Raw genomic sequence first — 18,792 nt, forward strand, 5'->3', positions numbered from 1 at the left:
ATTATTCAGTATCAGTTATAAATCGAGAGGAAAAGGAGAAGAATTTCACAAAATGACAGAAAAGGGAGGCTGCAAGGTATTTGCTAAGGAAAACCACCTCCCTCTCCTCTTTGCCCCTTCTCTGTCCTGATCCCCTGAAGATCTACCCCTTTTTGCTTTCCCTCCTTAGTGGCATGGGGATCCGAAAACCTGGATTTCAGCTTTGGGGTAACGACCGTTTTGTTTTGCTTTGATCTTCAAAAGGCAATATTGAAAAAAGGAAAAAGAGGAAAGGGTGGGAGAATCCACTCTACCAATTATTAGGACATAACAAAGCAACAAGATCAGGGCAGCAGTGGTGTAGATCAGTGGAACAGCAACGAGAACCTAGAAACAGAGACATGTGTCTATGGAGACTTGGCATACTATACAGACACCATCACACATTGGTGGGGAAAAGACGGATTGTTTGGTAGGTACTGCTGGGAAAACCGGCTCACTGTGTAGTGAAAATAATATCATATTCCAACTCTGGATGAATTAAGACCTAACTATGATAGGTAAAAGTATGAAGCTAAAGAGGGGAAAATAGAGGAGAATATTTTGCGGCCGTGGGTAGAAAAGATCCTTAAAGAAGAGCCAAAAGCACACTCCGCAAGGCTAATATTTGATGCATTTGGCTACACCAAAATTAAGGATTTCCCCTACTCAGTAGGATAGCAGAGACCAAGATAACAGGATGCTTGAAAGATTGGGAGATATTTGCAATATCCAAGACTGACAGGGATTAATATTTAGAACATACAAGAACTCCTTCAATTCATTCAGAAAAATGATAGGAAATCTAGCAGAAAAATAGGCAAAGGATGTCAATGGGTACTTCACAGGAGAAAATCTCAATGGTTCGTAAGTATATGTGCAAAAATGGTTAACATCACAAATCATGAAAGAAATACAAATGAAAATTACATATTACTTTACCAATATCAGATTGATATAAATTAGGACATCAGATAATTACCAAGAGTAACGGTATAGAGTGGGGAAATAGGAATATTCCTATCTTTATGTGCCACTCATTGGTGGGAGTGCAAACTGACAAAGCCATTTTGGAAAGCAACTGTGGCAGAGTGAAACCAGGCAAGTGGAGCCTCCATGACCCAGAAATTCCATTTCTTTCTTATGGTCCATGAGAGACACGTCTAATACCCATCCTAGCATTGCCTGTGGTAACAAGGAACTGCTGGCAACCTAACTGTCCGTTATTTAAGGAACTGATAAGTAAAACGTGTTAGGCGCACAAATCCAATAACATCAATGGTAGGAATTAATGAACTCTAATGCATTACATTGAGGGAAAAACAAGAAACAGCGTTCTTAGCACAATATCACTCATGTATATTAAAAATAGATACATGAATTAAAAACAGTATCTTTCCAGGACATACACTTGTACTGGTCCATATCTTAAACATAAGACAGAACGGGTAAATGGGGAGGGGGTAGGAAAATGGGCGTGTGGAGAGAGAATGAGTGGAAAATAACGACAACAACAAAAAAGGGGGAGGGGCCTGCTGACGCTCACGAGCTGAAGAACACGGTCAACATAACTCATCCCTGAGGTTCAAAAATTGCCCGTCTCACTTGCATCGCTTCGTGTTCTTAATAGAATCAAAAAGCAAGCGTCTCAACGTGGCTGCCCAGAGCAGCGCCTGCCTGTCTTCCACCCACCTGGCCAAGCACTCGCTTCCCCGCACTCCGAGTTCTACTCTGAGTGCACGTCCCACAACCAAAACACACTCAGGCTTCAATCCGAAATGGCCTTACTCTTATTTATTTCTCTTGGAAAACTCTTATGGATCGTTTAAGATTCAGTTTAAGTTGTCTCCCCTCCAGGAGTCCTTTCCTGATCACTACTTTCCCCCAAATGCTAGCCCGTCCAGGACCGCATTCACATGCACCCCTTCCCCATCACCCCGCCACACGCCACGGTGTAATCCCTTATTTGGGGTACACCCCCCCGCCCCCCAGAGCTAGAGCTGAGCTAGGCTGCTTTCTGTGTCCGAAGCTAGCCAGCTAGGGCGAGCGGACCTACAAATAACCGGGACGCTACTCTTGCGGACTAAACGAGACCCCAGCCCACCTCCCTATCCTTTGCTTTCCCTCTTATTGGTTCAGCCTCTCCGCCCCCGGCCCCCGCCCCTAGCACGCCCCCAGCCCGCCCCCGCCGGTTGCGGGAGGTGGAAGGCTCTGCGCACGCGCCGCGGGGTGGGGCGCACTCGGTCGGGGGCTGGCAGAGGGCAGAGAGGGGCGTGGTCAGAGGGGCAGCGGGGGCCGCAGCGACGTTGCTCGGCAGTTGCGTCCAGGCCGCGAGCGCGCGGCGCCCGGGGGGGCGGGGCTGAGGCGGGAGCGGTGGCATCTCCCCCGCCCCTGGCCCCGCCCCCGCAGCCCGCCCGCGCGCCTCGCCCCGCCTCCTCGTCTTGCCCGTCCCGCCCCCTCGGCGGCCGCGCTCCTTCTCCAGCTGCCCGCTCGCCGCCCGCCGGGTTCCCGCGGCCAAGAGCGGGAGAAAGTCCTGCTGGTGGGCGGCCGCGGGGCTGCGCGCGTCCGGCATCCCGGGGCCGCTCCGGCCCGGGCGGCAAGGGGGCCCGGCGGTCCATGCATCCGCCGCCGCCTGCCGCCGCCTCTGCGATGGATTTCAGTCAGAACAGCCTGTTCGGCTACATGGAGGACCTGCAGGAGCTCACAATCATCGAGAGGCCGGTCCGCCGGAGCCTCAAGGTGATCCCCGGGGAGGGGGAACTGCCTGCAGGGCGCCCGCCGGCCGGCCCGGGCCCCGATTTCCGTCCCGTTCCCCGTCCCGTCCCCGAGGTGGACCGGGACCCTCTCGGAGTCCGGCTGGCCCCTCAGCCCGCCTTTGGTCGCCGTGTCACCCTAAACTGGCCCCTCTCTGGGCCCCTTCTTCAACGCAGCCCGGGTTCTCTCAGCCTGGCCCTCATCCCCGAGGGACGGGCCCCTGGCTCACTAGTCCCCTTCCCCGAGGGTCGGCCCCGCGGCTCCCTAGTCCCCTTCCCAACCCGGCCCCCAAGGAACGGCCGGCCGAGACCCTGTCCTTCCGGCCAGTCCAGCGTGTTCCCCCCACGCCTCCCCTCTCGGACAGCCGGGGCCCCTCAGTTGCGGCCCTACTTCCCCCGCCCCTGCAGAACTCCGTTTCGGAGCAGCAGCCGGCTTCTCCTCGGTCCTCTCTTGGGTGCCCCCCTCCGCGGCCCCCTGGCACTGCCCGGGTTCTGGCCCCACTCCTCAGTCAGCACAGCCGCGACTCCTCCCCCCACCTTTCCCCGAGACACCCCAGATCCCACCCGCGCTCCTTCCCCGCATCAGAGCACGCTCGGGTCTCCCTGTCTCCAAGTCAGCCCGGGCCTCCCCTCGCCTCCCAACCAGCACCCATACTAGAGCCATCCTGTGCTACCACCCATCATATCATCAAAGCGCTCTCAATCCTTTGCCCCCATCCTGAGTCACCACACGTCCTTTCCTTCCTTTCCTCCCAGCCCCTCCAGGACTGTAGCGGGGACCCTGCTTCTCACCCTCCTTGAGGGAGTCAACCTTCTCTAGCTCCCCCCCACCCCCACTGGCTCCCCCACCCCGCAGAGTCATCTTTCTCCCAGCTTCCCGGAGGCTCCAACCCTCACTGCTGGCAAACCTAGTTTGCGGAACCCCCTGCCCACCCCCCATCCTCTTAGTAGCTTTTTTAGCTCTTCTTACTCCCACCTGCCGCAATATCTCAAATCTCCGATTTCCTCCCAGCCCCAGATTTTATTCGCCACCCCCCCCCTCCAGATTTCGTCTTTTTCATTCCCACTCGGCTGCAGTCTTCATCCATTACCCTTTTAGCATATCCTGGGGTGGAAAATGCTGGAGAGCCTTGGGGTAGTAGAGATAAAAAGTATAGATATATTTTATATATGCATATACAATTAATTTCAGCAATGTTCTGAAGCCGCAATGTGCATCTCAAGCGTCAATCTAAAAGCTAGAGAGTAAAAAAAGAGAGAAACAAATAAAAACCAAACCCCAAATCTCCACCACCCGAACCTAACAATTAGAGACCTCTCTGATTGAGGTCATCACTAGAGTCCCCAGGCCATTGATTAGTTTTTAACGATGATGCTTAATTGTGGAACTTTTCCATTAGTCGGTAGTAGTCATATAGGGTCCCTGGAGGGGGACTGGGGGGACAAGACTGATGGATATTTGTGTGCATAATTTGTATTTTACACTTGACAGACACCAGAAGAAATAGAAAGATTGACAGTTGATGAAGACCTCAGTGATATTGAAAGGGCTGTTTATCTGCTCAGGTATTTCTGAAAGTCTTTCTGTGACATTGCTGCTTTTCCCCTGTGGCTGCATAGTGAATGCTTTCTGAAATGTCACGTTTTATAGTTATGTGTAGATTTACTTAACCATTTGAACAGAGTACTTTTTCATGCATAGCACTTATTGTGTTATAAGTTAAGATTTAGGTATGAACTTATAAATTTGAGAGCTGAAATCAAATAAGAGATCTTGCTTACAGAGTATTGCTTGGAGGAGGAGGAAAAGAACAAGTAATGATTTGAGTTGAACCTCATTTTTTTTTTTTTTTATTCTCCAGGTTTGGTGGTTCTCATACAACATCCAATACATTTAGATGAGACTTAAGAATATCCAGGGATTAATTTTAAATTAATTGTGGAGTATGAACCTTACATATTATATACTATATATCAATAGAATATGATAGTTCAATTTATTGCTCAGGATAGCCTGTTCATATTACTTTTGCTATGTGAACTGTATAAAGTTTTATGAGAGATTTAAAAATTTCATTGTGTCTACTCTCATTTAAGTTTCATCTCACAAGCTCTACAGAATTGTTTAAGGCAAATGGTTATTGCAAATATTTACAAAATTTCTCTCAACTGTTTTAAAAATTGTGGATTTAGCTTCTTAAAAGCTAATGCAGCGAACATTAATGAACATAGCTATGAAAATACTTCAGAAACAAAATTTCCTAAGGTATTTTAAGTACCTATGTTTTAAAAATTTTCTTTTATTTGCACATTCCCCCCCCCGCTTTTTGACAAATTAGTTTTCACTTTTGTTTTTCAGAATCAGATTTTGAAAACTGGTGTTATTTATCTCCTGGGATATTTGTCATCCTTGTTTGTTTAGCTTAGGTCTACTTTGCCAGTTTCAGGTGCTGACAAGTTTCTTGTTTTCCTTTCTTGGTTAATAGATCATATTTCTAGCCCCATGTTATTCATTGAAGGATCCTGTAAAAAAAAATGCCATCTCAATATGTCCATTTTAAAAAATTATTTTTTAGCCTATTAGTGAATGGCATCTTGTGTTTCTGTCCTTAGTTTAGTAAGAATTTTAGCATGCTTACAATTTAGACCATTCTTTCCGATAATTCTATCACTTTAAAGTGTTTCTACATCTTAGACCTTATGTTCATGTTCTTTTTGTGTTATTTGGTAGCTGCTTTCATCACTTCTACCTGTTTAAAGAAAACTTTTATTTATGTATGAGTTAGTAGCATGTGTTTTTGGTGTTTAATAGAGAATATTCCAACACTTAACCTATTTTGATATTTTATTGTTATATTTTAAGTACTTTATTCCTTAATAATTAACATTTCCAAAATGGTGAACAATCGTTGTAAGCATCTGCTTTTTCCCACAGTTCTTTGTTTGGAGTGGGTAGACGATTGATGAAAGTTTGGATAAGTTTGTTTTAACATCCAGCAGTTAATGATTTGAAATAAGTTCCTATTCACTCCTACTGAATTCTTTTCTTTGTATAAATGCTGGCGTACAATTAGGAAATGGAGAGTCTTGCTCTACTTACTTGCGACAGCAGATACTGTATTCTAGATATCAGTGACAAGGCTTCTTTTTTAGGATAGCTTATTTGTTTTCTATTTTGCTTTTATTGTTTGTTAGCGAACCAGGTCTTCTGAGTTGTCTGTATTTCTCAGACACAGAACATAACAGACACATCCAGTTCTGGAACTTACAAAGCCCTGATAGAGACAGATGGGTCCTCTCATTTTTAGACAAGAGAATTTTAAGAGAGATCTGATATCTCCTTTAGTTTCTTGTGGCTCTTCTACCTTGAAGGAGCTTTGCAAGGTGACTGAGAAGGCAAACACTAGTTTGGTTGTGTATGGCTTCTCCGGCTGAGTTCTTCTTTTGTGTTTCTACCATCTCACCACCTCCTAGGGGAAAGTGGGATTTCCCCTTTAGGCCAGCTTCTGAAGGGATAGCACTAAGACTGCCTGAAAGGTTCTTTCTTCCATGGGATTCAGGGGAGGGTGTCCAATTGTAGACATGTTCCAAGCTTTGCCTCTGTTAAAGCCTTATCTGCTCTCAGGTACTGACCCTTCTGTTTAAAATGTAAGTTATTGCTTTTTGAAAATTTGTACTCTCCAATGCTGTAGAACCTAATACTGAGTTCTGTTTTTTTTCCCCCCTCGGATTTTCAAGTTTATTTTTTAGTGCTTTACCTTTTCCTTTGTATGTAATACTGTTTTTTTTATTTTTTATTTTTTCTCTGCTTTTGAATGCTAGATTTGTTTCTTTAGCTCTCTTATTTTGTATATTAAAACTTTTGGAATAGTATGTTAAATTAGAATTCAGAGTCAAATGTGCAAATGTCAGTAGGAAATGCTTTATATTAGTGGAGATTCTGATAGCATTTAAATTGAACCTAATATTTTTTTAAAAAATCATATACAGAACACCGTCATCCAATGAAAAACAAATCACAGTGTTCATCATCTTACCCTAAAGTATGGCAGGTCACTTATTAATGCTGTTTTCACAATTAAGTTTAGAACATTATGGTATTTAAAGATGTGACACAGATGAATTTGTGGTTTTGCATAAATAAGATGCTGATATACCCATCTGTGGCACTTAACACTGAAGCAAAACTACTTTTCCTAATAGTCACAGCTTGTGGATTAGTCAAAATCATACCAAACATCTTTTTCCTGTTCTGTCTCTTCTTTGTGATTTTGGTATATATTTTAGGAATGTACTTAAAACACTTGGATTATTTTGTTAAAGAAGAATCCTAAGCATGCATACTGTGCTTTCACAAGGTAAATCTTTACTCATATCTCTAATTGCCTATCAGATAAATTGCAGACCCTTACGCTTGGCTTAAGTGACTCCATCTTAGCGGTACAATGTGGTGTCCCACTAGGCCGTCACATTTTTTTAATGGCTTGATTGAAATGTAGTTCATATGCCATATAGTTCACCCATTTAAAGTGTAGTGTTCAGTGCTTTTTAGTGTATTCAGAATGTGCAACCCTCACCACAGTCGATTTTAGAACATTTTCATTACCCCAGTAAGAAACCCGGCGCCTTAGCAGTTCCTCCCCACTTCTTCCCAACCTTCTCAGCCTTTGGGAACCACTAATCTGCTTTCTGTCTCTATGGATTTGCCTATTCTGAACATTTCCTGTGAATGAAATTATATATTATGTGGCCTTTTGTGACTGACTTTTTTCCCTTAGCATGTTTTCAAGTTTCATCCGTGTTGTAGCATGTATCAGTATTTTATTCCTTTTTTATCGATGAATCCATTGTGAGGGTGCATCGCGTTTTGTTTTATTCATTCATCAGTTGGTGGGCACTTGGGTTGTTTCCACTCAGTCCTTCACTCTTTGAAGTAGTCATGCTGGTCTCTTCACTGTTACATAGATTGCATTCATCCTTAACTCTGCTTTTCCCCATCCTGGGATACCCTTTCATTATATCTAGCCAACACTTTCCACCCCCAGGATCCAGCTGGAATCCTGCATCTTTCATAAGGCCTTTCCTAACTGCTGAAACACATGGATCCCAGGCTTGTCTGAGCTCCCATATCACTTAGTGTTGGCATCCATCAACTAGTAATTAATCACTACTTTGTATTCTGTCTCTCTCTGTCTCTTTCTCTCTTTCTCTCTCTCGCCTTTCCTTATTGGATTGTAAGTTCTTCTAGGGCAAGCCATATTTTGTGTTGTTGCTCTTTTGGTTCTTTCTTGATCTTTGCTGTGATATAAATATATACCTTTTAATAGAATAAAGTATATTTGTTTTTTTACGATGACCAAAATGTTAGGTGGATTAAGCAGCTTCTGATTTTTTTGTATCATAGGAAATACAATCAGACAGATTTAGGTTATATCCTATTCCACCATTTATTACTTGTGTGACCATGGGCAAGTTACTTATGGTTGTTAAGCCCTGGTTTCTCACCTGTAAATGGAAATAATAGTTGGTTTCCCCAGGTTGTTGCTTATGGCCCCTGACACAGAATAGGTGCCCAGTTAATGTTAATTCTCTTCTGTGACCTTTCCCCTTCCCTACTTCCTTGCTTCTTAGGTGCTCAAGATACGTTTCAAACTTTTAAAAGTGGGTAAAAGTATTAATTTAGCCTTCCAATAATTGAACAAACAGGCAAGTGAAATAACTGACGTTTGTGATAAATATCTATTAACTTCCTTTACTAGAAGTATTTATCAGAAACCAGATCTTCACAAATTATAATTAAGCCTTTTAAACTGAGTGATGACAAGATCAGATTGTTTTACAGATTTATATACATATTTTTTACCAAATGATCTTAAGCAATATTTGCTATTTACATTATGTATTCAATATGTTGATTGGTTAATGTACTGGAACAAACTTTTTAAAAAAAAATTTATTGGGGTGACAATTGTTAATAAAATTACATAGATTTCAGGTGTACAATTCTGTATTACGTCATCTATAAATCCCATTGTGTGTTCACCACCCAGAGTCAGTTCTCCTTCCATCACCATATATTTGATCCCCCTTACCCTCATCTCCCACCCCCCACCCCCCTTACCCTCTGGTAACCACTAAACTATTGTCTGTGTCTATGAGTTTCTGTTTCTCATTTGTTTGTCTTGTTCTTTTGTTGTTTTTGGTTTGTATACCACATATCAGTGAAATCATATGGTTCTCTCCTTTTTCTGTCTGACTTATTTCGCTCAGCATTACATTCTCAAGATCCATCCATGTTGCCACAAATGTTCCTATATCATCTTTTCTTACCGCCGAATAGTATTCCATTGTGTATATGCACCACAACTTCTTTATCCATTCATCTATCGAAGGACATTTTGGTTGTTTCCATGTCTTGGCCACCGTAAACAAAGCTGCAATGAACATTGGAGCACACGTGTCTTTATGTATAAATGTCTTCAGATTTTTTGGTAGATACCCAGGAGAGGGATTTGCTGGGTCATATGGCAATTCTATCCGTAATTTTTTGAGGAACCTCCACACTGCCTTCCATAGCGGCTGCACCAGTCTGCATTCCCACCAACAGTGTATGAGGGTTCCTTTGTCTCCACAGCCTCTCCAACACTTGTTACTATTTGTCTTGTTGATGATAGCCATTCTGACTGGGGTGAGGTGATATCTCATTGTGGTTTTTATTTGCATTTCTCTGATGATTAGTGATGTTGGAACACACTTTTATGTTGCTTACTTTTACAGTCACTTGTCACTAGTTTTCACTTGGCGCTGTGAATTTTAAAACATTTTGCACTTTACTTTTCAGGGAGAGTCAAGATTAAAGGGCATCATATGAACATTTCCCCTTTTCTTTCTCTTCCCATCTTTTTTTTTTTTTTTTTAAGGCGAAAGTGCTCCCCCTAGTGATATCACAGAGTGAGTTTTCTGCAGCCAAATCTGGAAATAAAGTGCTGTAAACTGTGGCTATTGCTAATCACATCTGGGAACTCTTGCGTTCACGACTGGAATATGGTAGCAATGAGGTAGTGAGGAAGAACTCCAGTGATAAGCTTTGCTACTCTCTTATATTTGGTTATCTTTTAAAAATACCTATCCTATTTGCTCTGCAAATGTGAAAAGTCGTGTGAAAACTCCTTATTTGCCCTTATTTCGAAGATCTTCTATATACCTACACTTCTTTTACTTTCACTATTGTCTTGATTTTTTTGTTTTCATTCCTTCTGCCTTTTATACTGTTTCAGTGAGGAGATGTATAAGGGGTGTGTGTGTGTGTGTGAGAGAGAGAGAGAGAGAGAGAGAGAGAGAGAGAGAGAGAGAGAGCCACTCAGCTAGTGAGAGCAGAAGTCTGTGGGTATTCTAGAGAGTAGCCTATTAGCTATGAGCTTTCAGCTCGCCTATGGCAGTCTTTTGAGACCTTGTTGAGAGGGATACTATCCCCTTTCAAAGCATGCACTGTGATGATTTTGCTTCCTCCTTGGATACCCATGATATTCTCTCTTGTTTTTGAGTTTGGTCTTGTCCGTGGTCTAGTTTATTCTTCTTTCACCTTTATATACTTAAAAAAAAAAAAGAATTAGGTATCTCAGTTAAGAGGTATTTTCATAAGCTTATATTTTGTTTTTTAAAACAAACTTTTTGAACATATGCAGAAATGTGCAGGAATCATAAATATACAGCTCGTTGAATGTTCACAAGTGAGCACATGCGTACAGCGAGCACCTGCATTAATAAATAGGGCATAACCTATTGTATTAGCCTAGGAGACTCCCTTTGTACGGCCTTGTCCAGTTCCCCACACTTCCTGCGACAGGTAACTACTATCCTGACTTCTAACACCATAGATTAGTTTGCCTGATTTTGAACTTTAGATAGTAGGGACCATGTAATGTACTGTTTTGTGTTTAGCTTCTTTTGTTCAGCCTTAGAAAAAAGATTTGTCCTTTTTGTTTCATGGAAAAATAGATTGTTCATTCTCATTGTTGTATAGTATTCTATTACATGAATATACCACAATTTATTCACTCTACTGTTGATGGACATTGGCTTGTTTCCAGTTTTTGGCTCTCATAAATAATGTTGCTGTGAACACTCACGTACAGCCTTTTGGTCAATATATGAGTATGTATGCGTTTCTTTTAGGTATCATCATAAAAATAGAGTTATCGGTCATAGCATATGCATATGTCCATCTTAAAAGATATTGTTAAACAATTCCCAGAGTGTGCTTGTACCAATTTATACCTCTACCAGCAGTGTATGAGTGATTCCAGCCTATGTTTCTTAGGAAACAAAAGTGGCAGACTTTATATAGTACACGAATTTCTAGCATATCAATAATGAAATACCTACTTAATAGCTCATAGAAGTTTCTGTTTTTCTCTGCATGATTTACTTATATCATCTTTTTTCTTTTCCTACAAGAAAGACAGTTTCCATAAGTTTTTACAATTCATCTTTATGCTGCTAGACTGTTTGGTTAGAAGACCCTTGGTTAGAAGTTCTTATTTTAGGAGTACCACCTTCAGTTGCTGCATTTTTAATGATCCTAAGAGGTCCCATTAAAAAAAAAAAAAGCAAGTTACCATCTTCTGTAAAGATGATGCACAAATGACTTGCCTTTGTAGATAGAAATAGGAAGCATCTTCATTTTCATGTTTTAGGCTAGAGAGATCACTGTTTCACGTATTAAGAAGAATACATAATGGATTCCAGCTGTATATCTTCCGTTATCACTGAGGCCAAATTACTTAAGTCTTGGCAAACCCTGAATTCCCGTTTTGGAAAAGTACTGGGTCTCTGAATATAAGGGGTTTGGCAACTACTTCCCATCTCCTTTTCCTTGGCTTTTGTTAGAGAAGAACGATGGGAGGCATTTGCTTCTTTTCTCCTATTTACTGAAGCTTCAGCAGGCTGTGTCTGTGACATCAGTGGAAAGCAGAATGCTCTCATGAGATCTGTAGGAAACGCTTAAAAGTAAACTATTTTTGTCAATGTAAAGGCGACCCATATAATCTCTTGGAAAGACCTAGAGCATAATAAAATGATGATTCTGACAGATTTGAGCAGTTTTCTTTAGTATAGCTGTTTGATTACCTACTTAAAATATCTACAAATTTCTATGATAAAACACTATAAAGTAATATCAAAATGATTTTACAGATTTGAATAAAAGGTGGGTTATGTAACTACAGTGTAACCATAACATGTATGTATGTGCATATTATAAATGCATGTATGTATGTGTGCATGTGTATTTTCATGAACAATTAGTTCACACTGACCCTTGGAAAGTAGCTAAGTGAGATACAGAAAGATTGCCTTTTGTCCCAAATCATAGCTAATTAGCTCCTGGTAAAAATTTGGAGTTGTATTCCTTGGCTCACTATCTTGTTGAGTTGTGTAGTGGTTTCTTAGTGTTCAATTGTGAATTAAGATGTTGGCTGTACCAAGTGGTAAAAATCATAAATCTCTTAGAATTAGGGTCACATGATGGGTATTAAACCATTGAACAGGTGGGAGGCATGGAGCAGTTTTCAGGCTTAATTCTTCAGTCACCACTTGCGGCTTCGTCCTTTGGTATGTGGTGCACATGTCAGAAATAATTACAAAAGCTATTATATCCTCACCTATGGATGTCCCTTATAGTGTAATTTTCCATCCATATCAGAGATGTTAGTAATGGAGAAGATTTGTAATGCAACTAATAGCTACTTTAGGATACATCTTAGGTTTAACCACACAAAATGCTTACTGAGTACTTATTTGTTAGGTGCCCCCTGAGGAGTGAATGGCATTGTACCAGCAGATACTTGTGTTCAAGGAAGTACCTGTTTAAGGAAACAAATGCATTTTTCTCAAATGTCAACAGCATGGAAGTCATCCCCAATTAACAAGTATGTTGGGCATTGAGAAGGCAGTGTGTTGTGTCAGAAATACATACTTTATATGAAGACAGATCCAGATTTATTCTTGGGGGCCGAGCCTTGCTGGTTTACTTACTGAGAGGCCTTGGTTAAGTTGCTTATCTTCTCCGAGTCCAAGCTTCCTAATCTAAACTGGGAATAATAATATCTACAGTGTGGGATTGTTAAGAAGATGAGAGGAAATGTATGTAGAGGGCACGGTGCTTGGTGCCGAGTTGTGTTCAGTAAAGGATAACCGGTCTTTGAAATCATCTGTTTGCAATTCAGAACATATTTTACTTTGGGTGTATAGGAAAATTCCCATCCAGAAGCTTCATGTGGTTATAAGGTTTTCTCTCCAGATGATGCCCCTTTGCAGTTAATTCTCTAGCCTGACCCTAGGCAACCAATGATCTGCCTTTTGTCACCATAGATTGGGTTTTTCTGTTCTGCAATGTAGACATATGTTTTCATATCTCTTGGATAAATGCCTAAAAATGGAATGCTAGGTGTCATATGGTGAGTGCATATATATATATTTTTATATGTTTTTCTTTTTTGCCATTTTATTGAGGTATAATTGACATTCACTAAACTGCACATATTTAAACTGTGCAATTTGATTAATTTTGTCATGTATATACCCATTAAGCCATCATCACAATTAAGATAATGAACATATCCATCACCCTTAGAAGAAACTTTGTGCCCCGTTGTAATATTTTCTCCCATTTCTCTGATCCCTTCCCCCACTTCAGGCAACCGCTGATCTGCTTTCTGTCCCTCTAGATTAGTTTGCAATTTCTAGAATTTTATAGAAATGAATCATACAGTAGCTACTCTTTAGTCTGGCTCCTTTACTCAACATAATTATTTAGAAGTTCATTCATGATGTTGCATGTATCAATAGTTTATTCCTTTCTATTATTGATAATTATTCCATTGTAAGGATATAACACATTTTACTTATCCAGTCATCAATCGATGGATATTTGGGTAATTTCCAGTTTGGGGCTATTACAAACTAAATGGCTATAAGCATTCATGTCCAAATCTTTGTGTGGACGTGCACCTTTCTTCCCCTCTGATAAACAGCTAGGAGTGGAATAGCTGGATCGTACTAAAGATATATGTTTACATTTTTAAGAAATGGCTAAACTATTTCCAGTGTGATTGTGCAATTTTACACTCCCACCAGCAGTGGATGAGAGATTGAGTTGCTCCGTATACTTGCTGGTACTTGGTGTGTTTAGTCATTTTATTTTTAAGCCATTCTAGTGGTGTTTCTAGTGGTCTAGTTACTGGTATTTCATTGGACTTGTCATTGGGTTCTCCAAATGACCAATGGACATTGAGCATCTTTACATGTATTGATGAGCCATGTCCCTCTTAAAAGAGAGTACCAAACACGCATTTGTCATGTCTGGTGAAGTGTCTGTTCAAGTTTTGGCCCGTTTGTTGGATATCTGCTTTACGAATATTTTCTCCCAGTCTGTGGCTTGCCTTTTAATTTCTATAAGAATAGCTTTCAAAGAGCAAAGGATTTTTTACTTTGCTGTAGTCTAATTTTGATGAGGTCTAATTTACTGATTTTTTTTCCTTGATAGTACTTTTTGTGTTATATTTAAGAATTTTTTGCCAAATTCTAGGTCATTAAGATTTTTGCCCCTGTTTTCTTTTATAAGTTGTAAGGTTTTAGCTCCTAATTTTAGGTCTGTGGTCTATTTCCAGTTAAATTCTGTGTATGGTATAAGGTAAGGGTTGAAGTTAATTTTCCCCACATGGCTATGTTGTGCAATTGAAAGAGCCAGTTTGCTATTGTAAAACCCAGTTCTTCGGCACCGTTCCCTCCTCTTCCTTCCATGGGATATTATGGGTTGGGCCCAATAGAAATTAAGGTTCCACGTTGCTTCAGCAGGCTATCCTCAATTCTAAGGAAAAGAAAAGATGTTGAACTCCAGTTTCTTATTTCATCCATGAGGCCGTGCCAATGGACGTCCCAGAAGGCGCAGAAACTCCTCGGGTAGGTGAACAGGTTCAGAGCTTTTTTTCAAAAAGGGTCATTTGTAAGGTAGATACTCATAATTCAGAAACTGCCTGTGTTTCATGAAGGATTAGATGCAATATTATAATAAAACAAAAAATATTGTTCATTTTGCAGAACTGAAATACATCAGTTGAACAATATTTTCTTTAAAGAGCTCTGTACGTTGTAGATTTGGTTTGAATAACTTTTGGGCAGAATGTGTACCTCACATAATTTTCCAGTTGTTTGGTGGATTTTTTCAGATATCTTCTTGCTATTGGTTTCTAGTTTAATTCTGTGATGGTCATAGTGATGTAGGATTCGCCGGCAATTTCTGGGTGTGGGCCGGGATCGTGTCTCGTGAAGCCGAAGAGTGGAAACACGGACCGGGGAGAGGCAAAGAGTTGCAAAGGAAGATAGTTTATTAAAGCAAGAGGAAAGGTTACAGCTCCCAAGCGGGAGGGGGGACCCGAGACTGGGAAGCCCACTAGCTAAGGCAAAAAGCTTTACTTTTATATTTCTGTTTCTACCTGGGAAGGGAATACTGGAATGCCGGTGCCTACCAGTATGTTTATCAGATCTGCTCTGCTGCTCCAGCCTGGGGAGACTTTTGAAATGTTCCCGTTGCCCCAGAGCATGATTCAGGTTTTTGCCCTGCAGGAGCACGTCATCTGGAGGCTTGGAATATATGGTCAGTTCCGTTTCTGCTCAGTCTACCAGGGAATTCCTAACTGCTGATGTCATTTAACTAACCTGGGTCAATGGAACATACTTTGCTTCACTTCAGTTCTTCTACATTTGCTGAGGTTTGTTTTTTGGCCAGAACACGTGGATCTTGGTGAATATTCCATGTACACGTGGAAACAATGTATCTTCTATTGTTGTTGGGTGTAGTGTTCTATAAATGTCAATTAGGTCAAGTTGGTTGACGGTATTTTTCAGATTTTCTGCATCTCTAAGGATATTTTCTATTTGTTCTATTGACTACAGAGTGGAGTATTGAAGTCTCCATACTTGTGGACTTGTCTTCTCCTTCTTTGAAATCTATCATTTTTACTAGCAGTTCATATATTTTGGTATCTATAGTTAGGTGCATATATACTGTGTTTCCCTGAAAATAAGACCTAGCCGGACAGTCAGCTCTAATGCATCTTTTGGAGCAAAAATTAATGTAAGAACCGGTCTTATTTTACTGTAATATAAGACTGGGTCTTATATGATATGATATATGATATGATATGATATAATATAATATAAAATACTGGGTTTTATATTAATTTTTGCTCCAAAAGACGCATTAGAGCTGATTGTCTGGCTAGGTCTTATTTTCGGGGAAACAGGGTAGGTAAGATTATTATGTTTGCTTGGTGAATTACCCCTTTTATAGTTATGTAATGTTTTTATCTCTAGAAATATTCTTTGTTTTGAAGTCTAGTTTATCTGATATTAATATAACTCACTCTAGCTTTCTTTTGGTTAGTGTTTACACAGCATATCTTCTTATGCCCTTTAACTATTTAAAAAAAAATTTATTTTGGAATTACTTTACATTTCCAGAAAAGTTGCAAAGATAGTACAGAGAGTTTCTGTATACCTTTTACCAGTTTCTCTTAAAGCTACTGTCTTATATAACCATGGTACATTTGTGAAAAAAATGAGGATTTAACATTGGTGTATTACTATTAACTAAACTCCAGACTTTATTTGGATTTCACCAGTTTTTTCACTACTGTCCCTTTTTTCTGTTTCAGTATCTAATCCAGAATACCACATTACAAATACCACATTACATTTAGTTGGCAGAGCTCCTTAGTTTCCTCTTGGCTTTGACACTTTCTTAGTCTTTCCTTGCTTTTCATGATCTTGATAGTTTTTTTTCATTTGTTTTGTTTTTTAAAAATATTTTATTGGGGAAGGGGAACAGGACTTTATTGGGGAACAGTGTGTACCTCCAGGACCCTCCTCCAAGTCAAGTCGCTATCCCTTCAGTCTCAGTTGTGGAGGGCGCAGCTCAGCTCCACGTCCAGTTGCCACTGCTAGTTGCAGGAGGCGCAGCCCACCATCCCTTGCGGGAGTCGGTTGAAGGGGAGTTTGAGAGGACATGCTCCAACCAACTGAGCCATCCAGGAGCTCAGCAGCAGCTCAGCTCAAGGTGCCCTGTTCAATTTTAGTTGCAGGGGGCGCTGCCCACCATCCCTTGTGGGAGTCAAGGAATCGAACTGGCAACCTTGTGGTTGAGAGCTGGCACTCCAACCCACAACTGAGCCATCTGGGAGGCAGCTCAGCTCAAGGTGCTGTGTTCAATCTTAGTTGCAGGGGGCACAGCCCACCATCCCTTGTGGGACTGGAGGAATTGAACTGGCAACCAGGTGGTTAAGAGCCCACTGGCCCATGTGGGAATCAAACCAGCAGCCTTCGGAGTTAGGAGCATGGAGCTCCAACCGCCTGAGCCACCGGTCTTGATAGTTTTGAAGAGTACTAGTGAAGTATTTTGTAGACTGTCCCTCAATGCATGTTTGTCTGATGTTTTTCTCCTTAATTAGATTGGGATTACGGGCTCTTGGGAAGAATACCATAGAGGAGAAGTGCCTTTCTCATGCCATCATTTCAGGGGTACATGCTATCAACATGACTTATCAATGGTGATGTAATGTTGATCGCTGGGTGAGAGTAGGAGTGGGGTGAGAGGACTGCCCAACCTTTTTCCTGATCTGAGGGGGAAAGCAAAGCATTCAGTTTCTCACCATTGAGTATGTTGTTGGCTATAGGTTTTCTATAGATACCATTAAGGGAAGGAAGTTTCCTCTGTTCCTAATTTGCTGACAGTTTTTATCATGAATGGGTATTGAATCTTGTTAAAAAAATTTTTTTCTGAATCTATTGATATGATACATGGCTGTTCTTATTTTGTCTTTTAATATGGTGAATTATACTGATCAGTTTTCAAACAAACCAGCCTTGTATTTTTGGAATGAAATCTACTTGGTCATGATGTATGAGATTTTTTTATGTTTCTGGATTCTATTTGCTACTATGTTTTTGAAGATTTTTGCATCTATTTTAATGGGAAATACTGGTCTGCAGTTTTGTTTTCTTGTACTATCTTTGTCAGTTTGGGTTTTAGGGGAATGCTCATGAAATAACTGGGGAAATGGTTTCCTATTTTCTGGATGAGCTTGTATAGCATTGGTATTATTTCTTCCTTAAATGTTAGGGAGAACTCACTAATTAAACCATCTGGGCTTGGAATTTTCTTTTTTGAAAGGTTTTAACTAAAATTCAATTTAGTTAATAAATGTAGGATTATTTCAGTCACATATTTCTTCTTGAGTGAGTTCTAGTAGTTTTTGTCTGTCAAGTATAGGCGCACCTCGTCTTATTGCGCTCCACTTTATTGTGCTTCACAAATGTTGCGTTTCTTACAAATTGAAGGCAAGACCCTCCACCAGTAGAAGGATGATGACTCACTTTATTGCAGTGGCCTGAAACCAAACCTGCAATATATCTGGAAGTATGCCTATATTTAACTCTATTTCATGTAAGTTATTGACTTTATGGGCATTGAATTATGCTATGCTAGTATTCCCTTTTAATGTTTGTGGGATCAGTAGTGATGTCTCCTCTTTGATTCCTGATATTGATAATTTGTGTCTTCTTGCTGTTTTTCTTGTTTAACATGTCTAGAGGTTTATCAATTTCATTGATCATTTTAAAGAAACAGCTTTTGGTTTTATTATCTTTCTCTAGTGTTTTTGTTTTCAATTTCATTGAGTTTTGTACTAATATGTGTTATTTCCTTTCTTCTGCTTGTTTGCATTCTCTTCTTTCTCATTTCTTAAGGTAGAAGCTTAGGTTATTGATTTTAGATCTTTCTTCTGTTCTAATATATACATTATAATGCTGTAAATTTCTCTCCAGGTACTGCTTTAGCTGCATCCTACAGATTTTAATACGTTGTGTCTTCATTACGATTTAATTGAAAAACTAAAAACATTTTCTCTCGAGACTCCTTCTTTGACTCATGAGTCATTTAGAAGAGTTTTGTTTAATTTCCAAA

General features: G+C 40.5%; 1 protein-coding gene across 8 annotated transcripts in view; it reads left to right on the top strand.

Annotated features, from left to right (window-relative positions):
* Positions 1-2,338: 2,338 nt before the first annotated feature.
* Positions 2,339-18,792, top strand: part of PPP4R4 (protein phosphatase 4 regulatory subunit 4) — a 102,420-nt gene continuing 85,966 nt past the window's right edge. For 2 of the 8 annotated variants that reach the window (XM_088797460.1, XM_088797461.1), the window contains exons 1-2: positions 2,343-2,757; positions 4,264-4,337. In XM_088797460.1, the coding sequence (XP_088653586.1) occupies positions 2,635-2,757; positions 4,264-4,337 (197 nt within the window). In that variant the 5' untranslated portion in view covers positions 2,343-2,634. Of the gene's footprint in view, positions 2,758-4,263; positions 4,338-18,792 lie in introns of those variants that run through there. The other 6 variants (XM_074326992.2, XM_088797459.1, XM_088797458.1 and 3 more) reach the window with 6 other exon arrangements.

This window comes from Rhinolophus sinicus, chromosome 3, assembly GCF_057876585.1.
Source record: "Rhinolophus sinicus isolate RSI-liver-muscle chromosome 3, RSI-T2T, whole genome shotgun sequence".
In the NCBI taxonomy this organism is placed as follows: Eukaryota; Metazoa; Chordata; class Mammalia; order Chiroptera; family Rhinolophidae; genus Rhinolophus; species Rhinolophus sinicus.